Source organism: Panthera uncia (genome assembly GCF_023721935.1).
Source record: "Panthera uncia isolate 11264 chromosome A1 unlocalized genomic scaffold, Puncia_PCG_1.0 HiC_scaffold_17, whole genome shotgun sequence".
Taxonomy (NCBI): domain Eukaryota; kingdom Metazoa; phylum Chordata; class Mammalia; order Carnivora; family Felidae; genus Panthera; species Panthera uncia.
This window is the reverse complement of record NW_026057577.1, coordinates 53,660,889-53,681,371: the sequence shown is the minus strand read 5'-3', so window position 1 is coordinate 53,681,371 and position 20,483 is coordinate 53,660,889. Positions and strand designations below refer to the sequence as shown.

The 20,483-nt window shown below is 42.8% G+C and overlaps 1 protein-coding gene across 1 annotated transcript in view; it reads right to left on the bottom strand.

The window, feature by feature from the left end:
* The window catches only part of ARHGEF28 (Rho guanine nucleotide exchange factor 28), a 119,614-nt gene that overhangs the window by 37,732 nt on the left and 61,399 nt on the right, over positions 1-20,483 (bottom strand). Inside the window, exons 16-23 of the mRNA XM_049649633.1 lie at positions 20,239-20,356; positions 17,011-17,265; positions 15,373-15,449; positions 10,642-10,820; positions 9,520-9,611; positions 8,212-8,394; positions 3,151-3,282; positions 133-233 (exon numbers count right to left, since the gene is read on the bottom strand). Coding sequence (XP_049505590.1) covers positions 133-233; positions 3,151-3,282; positions 8,212-8,394; positions 9,520-9,611; positions 10,642-10,820; positions 15,373-15,449; positions 17,011-17,265; positions 20,239-20,356 — 1,137 coding nt within the window. The remainder of the gene's footprint in view (positions 1-132; positions 234-3,150; positions 3,283-8,211; positions 8,395-9,519; positions 9,612-10,641; positions 10,821-15,372; positions 15,450-17,010; positions 17,266-20,238; positions 20,357-20,483) is intronic.

Genomic DNA, 20,483 nt, shown 5'->3' with positions numbered 1-20,483 from the left:
TGAGTACCGAAATCGAGAACAATGCAGAAGAATGCTTTCATACCACTCACTGCCACGGACAGACCAGGACCTGTGGTTATTTTATTACACAAAGTAACTGGTGCCATTTACTAACAAATCAGTTCACAATACCTTCTCCCCTGCATCAGAGACCGCCAGGTCGGTTCCCACACCCTGGGTCCCAGGATCCACATCCCAACAGCCTCTTCCTCCTGTCCTTTCTGTGACTAGTGCTGGAAGCACACCATTGAGACAGAAACAAAAAGGACATCATCAAACAGCAGCCAGCACACCGGGTTCTTTCGCACGCAGCCGACACGTACTTCAAAATAAGGAACACAAAATCCCACGTATCACATACTCTCATACAAGGTGCTGAAACAATGCAAAGCACAGTGTCCCTGCCCTCTGGGAGCTTACATGCTATTAGATACCAAACTGACAAACGGCAGCAATTATCACCCATCTTTTAATTTTTCTTTTTTGCAGACAGGTGCTCATGTGAGGCTGGTGATACCGAGAGGGGTATATGCTACATCTCACTTTCACTTACTAGGATAAAGCTGCTGGGGAGAAGGAAATTGAAAACAGGCACTGGAGAACAAAAAGCAAGGGCTGGCAGACCCCGGTCTAAGGAGACAGCTCGGTGAAAGGCTCCTCTGCGGCCCGTGTAAGAACAGCAGACCATAAAGAAGGCTTAGAAGGAGTAATCCAACAGCAGGAGTGAAATATCTTTCTGAGCAGCGTGAAGATGGTGAATACTTTATGAGCTCATAGTCCTACAAAAAGGAAGCTGTCCCTGTCTCCAAATGACTCTTGAAAAACAATTTCCAAGTGTTTTTTTTCTCATAACACTTGTTTATAATCTAGATTCATAACAGTTGTAAATACTGTGTATTTAACCTATGAAACACAGAAATATTTCTAGACCAGAAATATTTTTAAGTACCAAACACGGATTTCACTCCATCCATTAGATCTCTGCTGGTACAATTTGATTTCTTTACCCACGTGAACTCAGTTAAAACTTAGACTGTGCTCACCTTACACTGATTTAAACTAGACTTTCCAAAGCAGTTTCACACACACCATTTCATTAGAATCATGTCCAGTCAGGGCCCTGGTGAAATATTCGCTTTGGGACACTGTTTATCACACAATGCCATCTTGAAACTTTCTTTCTGATGGAGGAAATGCTTTTTTTGCCTTTTCTAAATGCAAATCCCCAGGACCCCAAAGGCCACTTCTATTACAAAGAATTTTTTGTTTAAGCTGAAACTGCTTCAAATTAAATCAGCTAAAAATTAACTTCATTTTGCCCAAGTCAGTGAATGCTTTTCACTTATAGTGAAGGGACATGCTACAGAAATTTTCCACCACTCAAAAAATGGTTCCACTACTTGGTATTATCCTTACTTCTTAGAGAGATACCCAAGACGTTACCAAAGAATTAGCCCTTCTCACACTCTCCCTCCCCACCACCCCATACAAATGAGAACCTGCAATGGGCAAAGAACCCCATGGTGAGCCAAATTATCAGGTGCCTCTGTTTCTTATTCAATTTCAGGTCTCCAGAACTTTTTCAGGAGACTAGAGTGACCCACCTTATTAGGTATATTGAGAACTAAAAATTGAAGGCCTTGCTTGGCGGATGACCTCAGATTGGCATGGGCCTGACTTAGAAGGACCCACTCCTCCAAGTGAAACAAAGAACTGACCCAGTCAGTGACAGACCCTCATTAAAAACAGTATTTGCCCTGGCCAACCTTATAAAGAGAATCTAAGTCTTACAGCACCATCCTCCAACCCAGCCCACAAACGACTAGGTCTTTGGGGGTACAGGACCCTATCAACCTGCCCCTGCCTACATGGATCCTGGTATCAGGGCAAATAGTCTAATGGTTTTGACAGATGTCATGGGTGTCCCCGGACACTCTCCCAAATCCTGGGAGATACAGGTACAGACGGGAGAACAGGGAGGGAAGGTACGGCCATGTGCCCCTGAGCAGCTGCAGGAGCCACGGGGAGCCTCTCCTCTCTGGCTGCCCCTGGGGGGAGGCTGAGAGCAGCAGAGCCCTCCTGTATTTTTAGACAGAACTCCCTCAATGGCATAATGAATTTTTTTCTTTTAAAAGGAAATCACCCAGGGCAGTACAACTCCCTTGATGAATCTGGGTTGTGTCAAAATGAAAAACATATGTGCACTTTCTGAAACTAGAAATGCAGGATGGGATAAAGCGAAATTTGAGGGAGCAAGATAATTATTAGTGATTTCAAAAATGGACAGAATTTTAAAACTGTACTGCGTCCGTGTATCTTGATCAACCATGGGATGTTGATAAAGAAATTCAAGGACAATTTAATCCTCTCTCATCTCTAGCTACTAAAGACGTTTTATCTTGTGCATAATAAGGCTGGTGGAAGTAAGGTTTTTATCACCCAAATACAAGGAAAAATAAACCCTCTATGCTCTTCTCTCAGAAAGCTGTAGGGAAGTAAATATTCAGCTTCCGTATAGAACATCATGGGGTTCTGAGAAATCACCTAATTCTCTACATGCTGTCTTTCTGTATTTAAAATATATGCAACAGGGCTTTTTATAAACGAATTCTGATCTGAACCAAAGTGTATGATGACGCCGATCAAGAATTTTTGGCACTTCTGCCTTTAACCACATCACCAAACCCTCAGAGGGGAATGTGTTGCAGCCTAGCTTTCTGGCGTATGGCTTCTCAGGTGAGGACGCCTACAGGAGGTTAAGTTCAAGGGTTTGTTCTCTCGTGAACTGCAGAGACCCATTTCCAAACAACCGAAAGTTTAAAAGTTCTTTCAAAACCATATTCCAAATTGTACTCAGTAAGTCAAATCAAAAATGAAGCAGGGTCAGGTTTAGGGAAGGTACAAAGCTTGCCTGGGTATGAGAGCAGTAGAACCCACCAACTATTCTTGAAATCCTCGTCCTGGGAATGCCAGTGCCGTTATCGTAAATAAATCAGGCTAGCATATTTATTCTCAGGTTTTCTCGGATTTAAAAAAATACATCAAGTCTCCTCCAAATAGGGACAGAGTCGTTGCCTTCATTTCCTATGACCACTCTATGCTCCAGAGATTGTGTTCAGGCTCACGGCAAAGGCCTGTACTTTCACTTACAAGCTGTAGAAGATCCTGGCACATCAGGGGGACCCAGCGTATCTGTCAAGGCAGATTCTCCGCAACCTTCCTCGGATGACTGGCATGCCTCGCCCGTCTGTGAGGCCTTCACTGCAACCTGCAGGCTCTCGGCTAAAAAGGAGAAAGAAGGGACGCCTGGGTGGCTCAGTCGGTTAAGCGTCCGACTTCGGCTCAGGTCACTATTTCGCGGTATGTGAGTTCGAGCCCCGTGTCGGGCTCTGTGCTGACTGCTCAGAGCCTGGAGCCTGTTTCAGATTCTGTGTCTCCCTCTCTCTCTGACCCTCCCCCGTTCATGCTCTGTCTCTGTCTGTCTCAAAAATAAATAAACGTAAAAAAAAAAAAAATTTAAAAATAAAATTAAAAAAAAAATTAAAAAAAAAAAAAAAAGGAGAAAGAAGACAAAATTTAAAAACCAAATACACGTAGTTTAATCTAGACCAAGGGTTGGCAAACTCTACTTGGCCTGTGTCTATTTTTATACGGCCCGGGAGCTAAAAATGGTTTTTATATTTTAAAGAGTTGTTAAAATACACAATACACGCACACACATGCACAAAAAAGAATGTGTCCCAGAAACCGTATGTGGCCTGCAAAGCCTCAAGTATTTACTATCTGGCTCATTACAGAAAAAAGTTTGCCAAAAGGCGACCTATACCAATACTTTTAGCATCATTTTATGATAGAGAATTAATAAAAAGATGTGCTATATAAAAAAGTCTCAAATTTAACTTTCGGTTACATTAAGTATGCTGAAAAACTTTCTGTAATTCAATTAATTTAAATATGATTTCAGGCATGAACGTTTTAAAACCTACTATTCAGAGAGACTAGCTCTTCTTCAAAACAGAATTTCCCCAACTGTACCTTAAAAAATGCAGATTTCCAAAATTTACCTAAACCTACTAGATCAGATTCTCCAAGGGAAAAGACAAAGAATTTGCATTTTAAACAAGCACAAAAGGCTGCTCTTAGGATCTGGTAAGACTGGGAAACACTACACCAAGAAAGTGAGGTTTTTATTTATGCTAAATGCTTTCAACTAGCATGTGAATGGTACAGTTTTAAAGGCCCTATAAATATGTCTAAAACATCATGTCCAGTGTTGGAATTTAGCAAATGCTCATTGAGCACCTACGCTGTTCTAGGGGCTCCTGGGCATGTGATTAACTAATTAGGAGAGTTTGAGACCGAAAGAGGAAACAGACACCTGCAAGTAACTATATACAAGGTAGCATGTGATCAGTACTGAGTTCTATCATCCAGTTATTAGAGTACCATAAAATGCTCCAGGAATGCTAAGGAGCAAAACAGTTGCATTAGCCGGTGGAATTAGGAAGAAGTTACTAAAGGAAATGACAACTGAGGAGAATCTTGAAGGATGAAGGGGATTCAAGAGATAGAGACAAAAGAGGAGAAAGAGAAGAAAAGCCATCCAGTAAAGCAACCACCTAGGGAGACTATTCAAGGTGCATTACTGAACTGTTTTTTATTTTCCCCCCAGAGATAAAGACCTCACCCTGATTAAGAATTCCTGCTAGGGGTTCCTGGGCGGCTCAGTCCATTAAGCATCTGACTCTTGGTTTCGGCTCAGGGCATGATTTCACGGTTCATGAGTTCGAGCCCCACACTGGGCTTTCTTGTTGACCGTGTGGGAACCTGCTTGGGATTCTCTCTCTCCCTTTGTCTCTGCCCCTCCCCCACTCACTCTGTCTCTAAATTAATTGATTAATTAATTAAAAGAATTCCTGCTAGATCTCGGAGTACTGACGAACAGCGACTCAGGGTGGGTCAGGCAGTACCTCAACTGTTTGGTGTTCTCTTAAGCAGCTGGGTCCCCTCCTATTCCCGAGCGCCTACACAACATAGAGGGCCAGATGAATTAAGGCAGAGGGACCTAACAGCAGGCATCGCTCACAGTTCTGATGGCAGAAGAGGTGAAAGCCACCGGCTAAAAATTGAGAGGGGGTGACTTACCCAATAAAGACATTATCGAGGGTCACTCGAAAGTACTTGTAGCTTTATTTCTAAAATATACCTTGCATTGATCCACTTCCCTCTACTTCCACTGTCAACAGTCCCAACAACCCCCATCAGCTCCTGTAACTGCCTCCCAACCATCTCTGGCAAACGGGTCTCCCTCACTCTGCTCCCCTGACGGCAGCCAGTAATCTTCTCGAGAGGTGTGATTGTGCCACACCCATGATTAAAAGCCACCAGTAACTGCCCATCAAGCGTGGAATAAGGTATTTCTTTAACCAGAGCCTACAAACATCTATCTCTGCTCACCCAGGCAACCTCATCTACTTCCCTGAGTGCTGCCGCCCTGCCTTACTTCTTCCCTTGAACATGCCACGCTCACTCCACACACGAGGGCATTGTGCCCACTCGGTCCTTGCCCAGGAGTGGTTCTCCCCCGTATCTCCAGACAGCTGGCTTCTTCTCACCTTTCCGTTCTCATGTCAAAAAAATCATCCCCTCAAAGAGGTCTTCCCTGGCTTCTCTAACACAGAGCCTTCACCTCACCCCAATCTTATTTTCTTGTGACTTTCTGAAATTACTTTGTTTCCTTAGGTACTGCCTGTCTTCCCCCCAATTAGAAGTTTTTTATCGCCCTCTTTTTTTTTTTTTTTATTGAAGTGTAGTTGACAATGTTGTATTAGTTTCAGGTGTGTACCATAGCTAGTCCACAATTCTCTACATTATGCTGCGCTCACCGCAAGTATAGCTGTCATCTGTCACCATGAAATACCATGCAATACCACTGATTAGATTCCCTAGGCTCTACCTTTTATCCCTGTGATTTCGTCATTCCGTAACTGGGAGCCCATACCTAACCAGAAGTTATGAAAGGATTACTTCCATCAGCACCAACAACAAAGCACAGGGTCGAGGCTGAATGAATGAATGGATGAATGAACCCATCAGTTGACCCCTCTTCAGACAACCTCTATGCCCTTCTCATGACATCGGTTTCCTCATCAAATCAAGATGATAGAATGCCCTGGTTTCTAAATTCTCCTCCAGAGATAATATTCTGAGACCCTGAGCCAGGGCTTGGCAAGCTTTTTCTGCCAAGGAGCACATTTTAAATAGTTTAGGCTTTGTGGGGCATAGGATCTCTGTTGCAGTTATTCATCTTGTTTTCTCTCTCAAACCCATTGTCCCTGTCACCTCCAAACTATTATCCCTCACCCCAGACCCCTTTTTTCCTTTAGTTTCATGGCATCCGATTATACCACTCACTACCCCTCCTTGTTGTCACTCATCTACAGACCCCTTGAACAATTTAGCACCTGGTGCAAGTTCTCTCCCTTTCCCCAATGCCACTCTTGTCAGAATTCTCAGGAATTTCAGTTTTATGAACATAGACCTTCCAATACCTTGGCCTCATGTCTCCTTGACTTTCTCATTTCCCCAGTGATCTCATCCCCCACCCTACCTCGGTCAAACCCCCAGTTATATCCTAGACTTTTAAAAAAAATTTTTTTAAATTAGGTTTCTTTATTTTTGAGGCAGAGATAGAGCGCGAGTGGGGGAGGGTCACAGAGACAGAGGGAGACACAGAATCTGAAGCAGGCTCCAGGCTCTGAGCTGTCAGCACAGAGCCCGATGCTGGGGCTCAAACTCACATACCGCGAAATAGTGACCTGAGCCGAAGTTGGACGCTTAACCGAATGACACACCCAGGTACTCCTAGACTTTTTTTTTTTTTTTTTTAATGTTTATTTTTGAGAGAGAGGGAGATAGAAGATCCAAAGCAGACTTCACACTCTCAGTACAGAGCCCGATGCAGGGCTCAAGCTCAAGAAGCATGAGATTATGCCCTGAGCCAAAGTCGGACGCTTAACTGACTGAGCCACCCAGGAACCCTCCGGGGGGCTCCTTTTAAAACAGACATCAAGTCAATGTGCTACTCAAACCCTCTAATGCTTCCCATGCCCCTCAGAATGAAATCCAAACTCCTTACTGACCTCCATCTGGTCCCTATAATCTGAGCGCTAGTTGGCTCTGACTCATCGGCCACTCACCACCCCTCCCTTCACTCTACCTGCACAGTCCTCCTGGCCATTCCTCAGGCTTGGCACTCACCTGCCTTGGAACCTTTGCATCCTCTGTTCTCTGTGTCTGCAACATTCTTTCCCCAGATGTCTACCTGGCTTTTTCACTTCCCTTATGTCTGCTTACATATCACCTTACCAAAGAGGCCTTTCTTGGTCACTTTAACACAAAGAGAACCTCCCCACTCGATCTCTCTACTCCCTCTCCTGTTCATCTTATTTAAAAAAAAAAAAATAGGGTTCAGACTTTATGACAATCTACCTTGAAGCAACTGTCCTCCACAGTTTCTCAAATAAGACTGCCTCGTTTTTTATTGAAGTATCATTAACATACCACATCACATTAGTTTCAGGTGAATAGTAGAGTGATTCAACAATTCTATACTTTACTCACTGCTAAGCACTGGAAGTGTGTTCTTAATCCCCCCTCGCCTACTTCCCCCATTCCCCCACCCATCTCCCTTCTGACAACCAGCCGTTTGTCCTCTGTATTTAAGAGTCTTTTTTTTTTTTTTTTTTTTTTGTCGTTGTTCGTTTGTTTCCTAAATTCCACATAGGCGTGAAATCACATGGTATTTGTTTTTCTCTGACTTAGCTTCACTAAGCATTACACCCTTCCGTCCGTCCACACTGCTGCAAGTGGCCAGATCTCATTCCTTTTTACGGCTAAAATTCTATTCTGTATATGTACGCACATATATGTGTCTTCTTTATCCTGTTTATTCTATTGTGTATATGTATGTGTCTTCTTTACCCATTCATCTACCGAGGGGCGCTTTTTTTTCCTTCATAGTACTTGACACGACCCGACACATGTATTTTCTTTTACTTCGCTATTTCTGGAGTATGAATTGTAGCACAGTTGAGCCTCTGTCTCATTGCTCTATGTGCTTGGCACCAAGACCACAGCGCTGGGCACACCCAGAAGGTACTTGAACATTTTCTGAGCCTGTCAAAGCAAATAGTTTTGGAAGCAGCTTACCTTCTTTCAGTGCCGCTGCCACTAATGAGGATGCCTGGGGAGGCTCTCCTGGGTCAGGCTTAATGAGGAGGTGGGGCTCTAGATGGACATCCTCAAGTCCACTCAATTCTCCGAGCTCAGCATAGATATGCAGCTTCTCCTCCAAACATGTGCAAATTTGTTGGTCTTGGTTACTGAGGATTTCTACGAAATGGCATTTAGCACAGAAGGTTGGCAGAGGAATACAACAACTGTATGAAAATCCAAGCTAGAAGAACATGATGTTGCTCGTCAGTATGGTCTCACAGGTCAAGTACAAGTTGCTGAGTGGGACACAACCGGGTTCAAACCCTAACTCTTCCACTTAGTGACTGTAGCTTCCATGGTCTTTCCTGTACATTTATTGCGCTCGGATGCATGTTCTTTTCCCCTGCCTCTAATTCCAGAAAGACTTGCAAAACTATTCTTTGTTCAGCTTGTTTTCCAATAAGACTAAACACAAAGCTGAGGAATGAAAATCGAGGTGGGGTGGCAGTGTCCATGATGACCGATACCCGCAAGGGAAAACAATGCAAAGCTACTCAGGCTTCAGTCTTGCTTAAGACCACACCTACTGGTTTAGGTTTTGGTTTCTCAACATCCAAGGTCTTTGATAATCTTGGCATGTACCATTTTCCTCTGATGTCAATGTATCACGTGATTCTTACGGTTTAAAGGGACCTCCGTCAGCATCTAATCCAGGGGTTCTCAGTCTGCCTCGGTACCACCTGGGCAGAATTTAAAATCCATCCACAACCACCTCCCATAGAGCCCAAGGGAAACGGGTGAGGGTAGGGCCCAGGCATCAGAATTTTTACAAAACTCCCAGAGTAATTCTGATGTCTAGCCAGAGATGGGAATCACTGAGCTAATCTAATTTCCTCAATTCAAAGACGTGGAAACTGATGACCAGAGTTAATGGGTTCCTTGCCCAGAGTCACACAAGTGTGACCTTCCAGTGCTGGGACCTAAAATTACAGCACCAGACGATGACCCCAGGGCGCATCTGTACCAAAACTGCCCTGCCCACAGTTACTGTTTCGTACATGTTACGTGGATAATTATTTCTGAAAATTTGTTATAGATTTTTAAATCACTAAGGAGGAAGGAGAGAGACGGTCCTCTTGTTTGAACACTCCTGAAACCCATTTTTTGTTCTCAAAAGTGATGGGTGGACCTCAGGTTCACGGAATTCATGCTTTAATCATAACCCCCATTCGTGACACCTGGCCTTGCCCAACACCCAAGGAGAACACCACGGCCAGGGAGTCAGAGATGTGTGCACAGTACCTTGACATTGCTGAATTCTGGCCACTCTTGCTTCAGCTTTCCGCCTCTCCTCATCAGATTCACTTGTCCTTCCCCCTTCTTCTTCTGGGCAACTTTAAAAGACAATAGTTAAGACAGACCACTGAAAACCAAATTCAAGTATCTTTCGGTTCATTAGTAAGACATGGGGACTTGAAGGTGGCATTATTCAGAGAAGAAAAATTCAGCATAAAGAGAATTCTTCCTGCCCTCTAGCTGAGATACTTGGTTTTCTTGCGTATATAAAAGACCTAGCACGTATGACATAGCTCTCCAAGTCAGCAGTACAGGATGACTCGAATATTCCAACAAACACACATACACAAATGCACTCATGTGCTCACACCTCTACGCCCCACACTATCAATGCTAGCATTAGGTCCGACTAAAATAGTAAGTTTTGCTTTCTACTACATTTGGGTACTTCGCAATGGGACAGAGTAGAGGGAGTTGGAGGGGACAGAGGTAGGGTGCCAGCTTGAGTATGGTGCAGTGGAGGTGGAGGAATTTTATAAAACATCACTCAAAACAGATTAATCAAATCACCATTAAGGATGATCATCCTCACCCCCTCCAGTTTATAAAAACACTAGTAATGACAAGGAAATTGAACACTTAGATCGACCAATCTAAAAATGTTTATTGAATGATTCTTCAGAATTAGGCACACACAAAAACAAAAAGCATGGAAGCATGGCCCCTGCCCTCGAGGAGCTTCCAATCTAATACACATATATACACAAAAAAGGTAGCGGCTACAAGGCAATATATGACAGGCACCAAGTAAATGCTGTAGAGAGCAGGTGTTAAAGAATTCCGGGTAAGGAAGAGACCACTGGAACTGGAGGTCTTCACGAAGGAGGGAAGCCATGAGCTGCACCAGAGATGAGCAGGATTCACACAGGCGGAGGGGAGGTAGGGCTTTACATGCAGGGAGGCGCAGAGAACAAAGCTGCAGATGAGGGGCTATCACAGGCAGGGGCGGGGGCAGGGAGCAGACCAGTCCGGCTGAGGCAAAGTGTTCATGCAGAGGAAACATGGTTAGAATACTTTCCCCAAGTGGACAAGTCCATCCCCTGGCGTATGGACAGAAGGAAAGGTTACCTTTCTACTGCCTGTTGGATCCGTCTCATCCAGTTATTCCGTTCCTCCTTGGAGTTGGTATGAATTTCATACATCTCAGGACCGGCAGATGAAGCACTGATTAGAAACATTCCTCTTTCCTCATTAGCAACTTCTCTAGCAATAAGCTTCTGAAGGGAAATAACTGATGGCTTCTGATCCTACATGAGATAGGAAGAGGTACAGGTGAAACAGCAACCCACCAAAACTAAGGGTCTCACCAAACACATGAGCCGAAGAAAGCACGAGTGTTAGGCAAATGAGTTCACTTCGACCTTTCAGAAGCTCTGTGGAAGCTGCTCAGATCTCCAATGGCAAGGGTGTGCTGAAGAGAGGATGGGAAGAAAAGGATAAAGGGGAATGTTTGTCCTTAAGAATGGGTGGCGTCAGAGGACACCCTTTTAAAATGCAGAACGATCCGAGCGCTAAGACTATCAAAATGCCACAGTCAGGGATTGAGGGATTTTTCTAGAAGGGCGTGGGACAGAAAACAGCTTATCAAATATCACAAGGAGATGAGAGAGGGTGGACCACCTAAGAGTCCACTGGATTTAGCAGTATTTAGGGTGGTCCTTGAAAGTGACAGTGGGAAGGAGGAAGCCCGACCTCAGACTCCCTGAGCATAAGCAGGGTCTTCTGCTGTCGAAGTACAGAGCATACCAACTCAACTTCTGTGTGCCCTGCCAATGTCTCTTCCTCCCACCAACAATGGGAGCCACTGGCAGGCAGGAACGAGTCTGATTCATACTTATACGCCTAGTACATTGTTTGGCATGGTGCAGGCTTTCAATAACTGTCTGCAGAACTGGACTTAGCTGAAGAGGAAGAAAGGCTAAAATTTGGCATATAAGCCATGATGAAACCACCTCTTCTACCAACATTTATTATGATCTTTCGATGTCCCATTGCTAAGCCCTGGGGATTCAATGATGAGTAAGAGAATAATAACTAACCTGGGAAAGGAACCGTAGCTGAAAGAATAACCAAAAAATAAATAAATAAATGCCTGCAGGAGATAAACAGTTTTGGGGGGGAAGTATGAAGAATCTTCTATGGCTTGCGGCTTCCACCACTGTTCAGAGTTGGTAGCAGAACATGGTTTGGCTTCTCCTTCATGGAATGAACAACATCTTTACCCAGAACATGCCACTATATCTCTCATGGCCGACTCCTTAGTGCCGACCTGTCTGCTCTCCCAGCATCACACAGCTATACCACATCTAAAGTTGTGTGCAAGGGCGTGCCCACAGTATCTCTTCATCTCATTCTATTTTTCCCCAAATGTTTATTTATTTTGAGAGAAAGAGAAAGAACACACATAGTAGGGGAGAGGGAGAAAGAAACAGAGATAGAGAGAGAAACAGGGGTGGGGCAGGGAGAATTCCAAGCAGGCTCCACGCTGTCACCACAGAGCCCAGTGCAGGTCTTAGTCTCATGAACCATGAGATCACGACCTGAGCCAAATTAAGAGCTGGATGCTTAGCTGACTGAGCCACCAGGTGCCCCCCATTCTTCTTAGAGCAGCAAAGAAACAAAAACCAACAACTTTTTGAATATTGCCCTCTCTAATTAGGGAGAGTGCCTGAACACTGTTAATATCCTTCGTTAAATAATGGAAATACGACCAAAGACCTTATTTGCTTTCCTTCCTTCAATGCATGGGGTTAGGTTCCTCAGCTTTCAAGGTAAATGGCCTCTGCATATAAAAGGCAGAGTAGGTTTCAATAGCAGAAGACATTAGCAAGAATGAAATTATCTGAACCAATTGGTTAGCATTGCATAAGGAGGGGAGGTGGTAAGGTCAGGTAATTTTAAAATGAAAAATAGGTAAGCAGGTAGAAAGTACCATTAACTGAATGACCCATCAGACCAGGAAGCATCGTTATTTGTATTAGTCACACATGAACACTAGAGATGATTGAGAATTCAAATTAAATCTCTAGGAATGGAAGTAACAGGTCTGCCTTAGAGAGAGATGTTAAAAATAGGTGATGCCAATTCCTAACCCAGCCTGCAGAAATGTTCTGTTTGTGCCTCAGCATTTTAAAACCACATTTTAAATAGTTGCCAACTTTTAAAATCTGAGGGATTCCCCATGTTTTAAACCTGCAGATTTGTGGGTTCTTGGAAAAAGCAGACTGGCAATCCTGGGCTCATGGATTCATTTAAACACCTCTGTGACACAGGTCATGTTCTCACCAGTTTACTACAGTCTCTACCACTTGCTATGGGATCCTTGATCCCAAGCCCCCTCTCAGTTTACACCGGGGTGTTGCCTGACAATCCCCGCAGGCAGGGCGATCGCCTCTACCACAAAGGAAGAGGAAAAGGAGCTGCTACATTTAGCCCTGGTATCACACCCCCTCCATGTGTGATTCCATGAAGTGTCTGATTCCACAAGTAATTCCCTTCGAAATCCCACTGTGGTAACAAGATCTTAATGTTGCTACCTATTTTAAAGTTGCACATTACCATGCTCACTTTGTATTTTTAATTGCTCATTTTGAAATTACCTTCTTTAATATTCAAGAGATCCTCCTAGACTCAGTACTCAGTCATCTAGGATTTAACGAACATCTCTATGTTTTCCTATTCATTTCATAGATTTAGGCCCTACTCCCATTTCCAGCTGAGTCCTCTTTAAAAACAAAATTTCTTCTAGGGACACTACTCCATTCTTCTGCTATTTTCAGCTACTTATCATCTGGCCATTTCCAAATTCATCATGTCTTTTGTAACATGTAGCAAGTGAAGCATTTACTAAAGAAGTTTTTCTAGCAGTACAAAGAGCAGAGAAACTCACCCACAGGTATTAGCAGGAAGCTAGCTTCTTATAATACCAAGGTGAGAACTAGGAAATCCAGACATTTGTATAACCTTAGCTAATACAGCAATTCCCTCAAGGTGTTAGCCAGAAGATATTTAAGACACAAGGGCTATGTCAACTAAATGTGTATGATGCAACTCAAAAGCGTATGTTGTAACAGCACAGTGCCCTTGACCGCTTACACATAATGCCTTCTCTTATGCTGACATTGACAAGGGAAAGCCGCTATGTGTCAGGCTAGCATCTCTGTGAAACAGCATCGGTATCATCTTACTGTTGTCTGTAGTCAAACACCTTCTACCAAAAGGGGCGAAGGTGTGGCTGCCTTCATTCTGGATTTGGTGGACTTTATTCCTAACATCCCACTTAATGGCAAATGTGGTCTAAAGCTGGCACAGCTAACTCTTCAAGAGGTCGCACAGGAGGGACAAATCCACAGTTCAAGTCCTACTATCAGGTGAGAATCACAACTTGATCTGAATCTATATGGTATGTTGTCCTAGAAAAGAAGAGGGTTATCTTTATGCTGCATCTAAGCTTTGACCTGTCGGCAGGTCATTTGGCCTGTATGGACACTGCTAATATCCTTCGTTAAATAATGGAAATACGACCAAAGACCTTATTTGCTTTCCTTCCTTCAATGCACGGGGTTAGGTTCTCTTATGATCTGCTTCTCTTTCAGCTCTTTAGTTTTGAACAACTTTTGTTTCTATAAAGGTGTAGAATGAATTTTTCTCTTCTACCATGGTCCTCACCTCCCATAGGACAAGCCAAATGGTTTCACCTTCCCACTTACTTTCTCTCTGTTCAGAGCACCCCAAATAATAGCATAGAGAGGTTGCTACACAAATCAGTAGGTTGTCATGAAATCTGCAATATATACAGTTCAAATGCATCAGGGCCATGGGGACTTGCTTAAGATCTCTTGCTATTTTCTGCAGTAGCTTTGTGAAACAATCTCTGACCTTTATACAACTTGGCCTCAGGGTGCCGATGAGAGCAATGTGCCAAACAGGGGGAAGGAGGCTATTGGGCCAAGGTGACAAGCACAGATGGGTAGGTGAGGCATTCCACCAGCCTCTTCCTCCACCAAATCCACCACTGACTGAGCAGGCAGGCTTCTTTGTTTTCTCTGAACCGCCTAACAGAAACTTCACTAAGCCTTGAATTTGCTAAAACCGGTTAGAATTGATGATATCTACGAGTAGTACCCAAATGTCCTATTCGTCAATGGGTGATAAATATGAACCATTTTAGAGAGCCACCATTACAATGCCCACACCAGTACTGCATCTGGATTCTTTCCTTTAACAGGGCCTGATGCTCTTTAATGCTGACAGAGTTAATTGAGGACATCTTTCTTCTTAAAGGGACTCATTCGGACCACAAGATGCTGCATAAAAAATGTTATAAAATACTGGTTTTACTTTTAGTCTAACTCTGTGCCAGCAATGAAATTAATATAACACACTATAAAGATTAATGTTGTCTGAATAATCGTAGTAATTGGTGGTCATTATAGTAGAAACAATGAAGAAGCTTCTTTAAAGTTTAGATACCACAATGGTGTTCTCTTGTTTGACAGGAGGAACATCATGACAGTTATGAAGTGGGATGGCAACGGGTACAGTAGGGACCGACCAATGGAAACAGAACAAGAGTCCAGAAGAAACCCACCATTCCCAGCATTAACATTTGAGTGGCTGGGAAGGCATGGTGGGGAAGATCTGGAAGAAATGCCAAGATAGCCAGATGATAGAGGGTCACCTGAGGGGCTAAGGATAGTGCCTGTCCACCAACCAGCACCAAAGTACTTGAATACTTTTACATTTGTTTAATAAGTGAATCAACCATTTAAAATATGCATCACATGGCCATATACTTACAACAGCTGCAAAGATGTATTTCTGGTCTTTTTCTTGTAAAAAGAGCAGCACATCAGTTAGGAGGAGAGCCAGGGTATCTTCAAAGGAAAGATATTACTAGTATTAATGAAGCTAACCACAGTTCAAATGCCTTTATCAAATACTCTTATTTCATGGTTGAAACTTAAATAAACTTATTAAAAATAGACTAACATTTAGTCTAAGTATGGAACTTCTATAAAAATGCCCGTATTAGGGTAGCCAAAGATGAACTTTACAGACAACTTAGATTAGCTGTGTTTATGCATGCAGGTCTGTATCACTATAGGCAGAGCTAAATCTCCAGCAAAATGTAATACTGTAGTATTCGGATGGGAAAAAAAATATCCAATAAACAAAAGTTCTAATAGAATGGAGCAAGTGGTTACCTTTAGAAAAAGAAGCTTAACTATAACTGTTGGAGCGCAGTTTCTGCCTTGAATTAGGTGTACAAGTCTGCTGTCTTGCTCCATCTAGACCTGAGCGAGTTTGTGATCTTCTATTTCCACAAATTGTTCACGGCAACTCATCTTCTCTAGCCTACTCAACATCCTAACAGAGTTATCCAACTGCTGATTCAGGGAAATGACCAAGAGCAAAGGACTTGCTGCAACGTGATCTACAGACTGGTTAATGTTTTCGTTTGGTTAATGTTCAAATTGTGGTTAATGTGTGGTTGCAACATTGTGGACCAACAAATCCCATCTCAGTCGTTAGATGCAAACACCATGAAAACCTGATAATCCTCCCAAGGGTTACCTTTGAGTAACTAGACCCTTTGAATAACCTCTTCCTCTTACTTCTTACCTGAGCAAGTTACTAAGATACACTAAAAACAGGGATAACAGACCAGTGGTTCCTAACCCTGGCTGCACAGCAGACTCACCTGGGAGCATTTAAGCACCCCTACACTTGGACTTCATCCCCAGACCGATAAAATCAGAATCTCTGGGAGAAGACTCGAACATCAGTAATTTTTTTTAAGCTCCCAAGGCGATTCTATCACATGCGATCAGGGTGGAGCCAGCCTGCATCAGGCAAGATGGTACCTACAGAATCAGACCTTCAGAATCTGAATAAGCAGTTTTAGAGTCTAACTAGATTAATAGGGTCAGATTAATGCCAGTAAATGGCAAACAGAAGCACTGAGGAAGAGTTTGCACCACTGCCAGCATGGGTATTTCTGCATCTTTTTACTCAGTAAGAAAGATGACATTCAGAGCTCATGTTTCCCCTCGATGGCATGACAGCCCCTGGCTGGCCTGGTGCACAGACGCTAAATGTACAGGCATATTGCCTCGTTTTCAACACACTGCATGTGCCTGACGACTATTTCCATGCCAGCCATTAGCAGGACTCTCAGTGCCTTTGATTCAAACGTTCCAAACTGCGAATTCATAAAATATTTATGAAGGCTTTTGCCTGGGGCAGCACACGCCCTCCAAAGATTCGTGGCATTTGCCTAGTGAAGGTGACGACCGGATCCCACAGGGATCCTTCCATGTCCCAGGGGGCCTGTGTGCATCTGCCACCTCGGGACCACTTTTCGTTTTGAAAACATGTCCTGTTACATGAGTAACATGTGAAAGAAGAAAAACAGGTCTGCTGGAGCCCCAATACCTTTGAAACGACCTGTGGCAGTTTTCCAGTAAACAAGGCCATCATATAACAGAGTCCTTTCTTTACTTATCAGTGCTTGTTTCCTAAACACGTGGCCATTTTTGAGCTTTGTGTAGGTTTTGTTTTCGATCTTATTCAAGATCTCAAGCCATTTTTGGTTTTTCTCATACTCGCTGACTTTTAAATCCACAGCGGCAATCATGTCTTTAATTAAGCACAGAGCTTTGCACAAGTCTTTATGTTCTTCACTTCTTTCTGCGTGGGAAAAAGAAAGAACACTATAAAATTAGCCATTGTGCTGAGGAAGACAGTTTTTTGTGTGTTAAATGCAATTAAAATCATACAAGTGGCAAAAATCACACGATGAAAACACTGGATTAAGTTCAGATGCTTTATTATCAGTCTGTACCCTTCCTCCCAAAAAGAACTATTAAACGATGTACTTATCACATGTGCTTAACCTGAAACACTGTAAGATGTCTGAGTTCTAGAGACTGCTATGACCTTCCCCAAGAACACTGAATGTGTTAGATACTCACCTTGGCTTTCTTTCCACCTTTCCAGGCACAGGTAATCAAATAACCCCTTCACCGAATCCCTTACAATTTAACCAGGCTGCAGGCCCAAATTAGAATCCTTTCAAGACAGAGTGATTTCAACAACAAGGTGATTTGAACAGGCCCCAGACTCATTTGCCTTCCTGGATCCCTCCCCCTCCATAAAAAATATTCTATATTATATTTTAGAACTGCATTAGCATCAAGATGCATGTATTAATAAAATATATTTTAACACTTTCAACCTAAAAAAATGGCATAAAAACACTGTGCTTAGTGGGTCGAAGTTAGTAGGTCAGTCACAGTAATCATCGATTCCAGTTGTTATTCTTTGAAACACTGGCCATCTGCTCTTATCTCTAAGTTATCTTATGAAAAAACTCTGGAGGAGTTTCTGGAACAGGATCCTAGGACTCCAGATGAAACTGGATTTAACAATTTTCTTATTTGATGACAAAGAACACCTGGTTAATGTTTACTGAGGTCAGTAGAACTGAAAGTTTCAGGAGGTCAGAAGGTGCTGGAAGGAGAGAAGGAAAACTGGCTGAGAGCATGAAAGCCTAGAAAGAACAGAAATAAACACACAGAAATAGCAGTCACGTGAGAGGAGAACAAGTCCTCAAACAGTCTAAACGTTTCCAGGTTCTAAATGTCCTAGATACACCAAGGGGTTTTTTTTCAGAAAACCAACCAACAGATCCTGACAGGGCTCCTCAACAAGGAAGATACTTTCTTCCTCACTGTCTGAAAGTATCTTCTTTCCTACACTTACCAACCACTAAGCAGCCCCTCCCCCTCAAAATATGCTTCTCTCTAAAGAACCTATTTTATAAATATGAAAGGTGAGTAAAGAAAAGCAAGGTTGAGTTATAAGGTAACATGTAAGGCCAAGAAAAGGCTCAGTCATTTGACGAGGAGGGACAAATTCCTGTCCTGTAATGGCGGGCTACATGAAGTGAAGCAGCATGGGCCTCTCTTGGAGTCTTGTCAGAATGATTCCTTGGGCTTCACCTCAGACCTAACTGAAGCAGAATGTGCGCGCAAACAAGATATGCAGGAAAGGACTCTGCCTAATGAAGTGTGAGAAGCACAGCCATAATAGAGCCACATGAACCAACGTTCCCAGAAGCCAGAGAGAGGATGGACCACTGGGGGGTCTGACCTAAGGAAGCAGTGTCCATTCAGTCACTATGACGGCTATACCTGAAGAGCCATAAGTCACACTCATCATTTCTGACACACAGTAGGTAATGACTGTTAATCACTCTACCAAGAACTTGGCACAGGGTGATTCTTGGAGTGGTGATAGCTGACCTAACACAATCTGACAGATTTTAGTGTCTGACAAACCTATTAAAACTTTACACTTTATACGAACATCATACCAATGGAAAGCCTCAGGTGTGTTTTCATTATTTTTGCCGAGAACAACATTTATGAGGCTTTTCTCTTCACACTGTTCTTGTACTTCCCTTTACGTTAAATTACACGGAGTGGTAAAAATGGGATCAAGGAATAGCTGCCCCCATTCCAGCGTGAACTTAGTCCTTAACATGACCAAAAAAAAGGGAACACTAACTCATGCTTTTCTACTCGCCTAGACTGCTTCCCTCCCCCTGCCCCAAAAGGATGTTAGACGTTCACATTTTTAGACAGGGTACTTAAGATCTCATTACGGTTTTCATCAACAACAAGTCCATCAATCATAACTAAGGTAATAAAAACAGCTTCCACTCTGTTTACACCAGGCTCTGCACTGGGCATTTTATGCAACCATCTCATTTAACCATCACAACAATTCCCTAAGGATTATAAGTCTCACTTGGTAGTGGAGAAAAACGAGGCTCATTTAACAAACATGCCCAACTAATGACCTGCTAAACCAAGTATATTCAATGGCAATGCAAGTTTACATAATTCCAAACCCCAGTGTTAGTTAACCTACAATGCTACCATCCAAAGAATAATTTACTCAAGATCAATAAGCTAGCTTGAAGAACAGGAATTTTTATGTACTCATCCATTGCTCTGGTATGTTTGTATTTATTGATAACCTATTCTGTACCAGTCACAACACTAGCATTGAAGAAGGTGCTAGAAGGAGAGGAGAAAAGAACCAGATAGACACAATCCTTCCAGATGCCTTAAGGAGCTTATGGCCCAGCCATATACATTATTAGCCTCTTAAAGGATGCCCAGATGTTACCCCCTGGGACGTGATGATTTGACAGGGTGGGGAAGAAAAGAAAAAAAAGCTCCCTCATGAATTGTTCTCATTCTAATAATTCACTGCTTGGAAGGCTTGACATTTGGTGATAGGATCAATGGCATATGGCTCATCAGACTTACTGGTAAGCGAAGAGGAAGAGGAGGAAGGAAAGGTATTATGAAGATGTGGATGTAGGGAAATTGAAGAAGGGATAGGCAGAGTTGAAGTATGAAGAATGCTGTGTAGCTCGGGCTGCTTGGAGAAATTCAGAAGATTGCCCAGGCTACATTATAAAAGATAACTTCTCAAAATGGACCCAAAACTCAAGGCTCTACAAGTTTTTCCCTAACAAACAGGTTTCATGAATCACAGGCCACAAGCATTTATATCCTTTGGCAATACCTCAGCTATGTTTAAAATTAATGCAAGAGGCAAATGTTTACCCTGGAACTTATTACTCACCCTTTGTGTACTGCAAAATCCTTTCCACCAGGACAGGGTATTTTGTGATACGCTGAGTGACTAGCAGAATGCATTCTGGGATTCCTCGGCGTCGTGCCAAAAGGTTACTATTTCGAAGCTTAAAAATATATATGTATACGTTTTTATATACACAAACTATTTTCTTTTTAGGTCTGAGTGTAATAAAACCAAGAATCTGCAACTGTATCATTTTATTCAGATACAGTGTAATATGTATGATTATT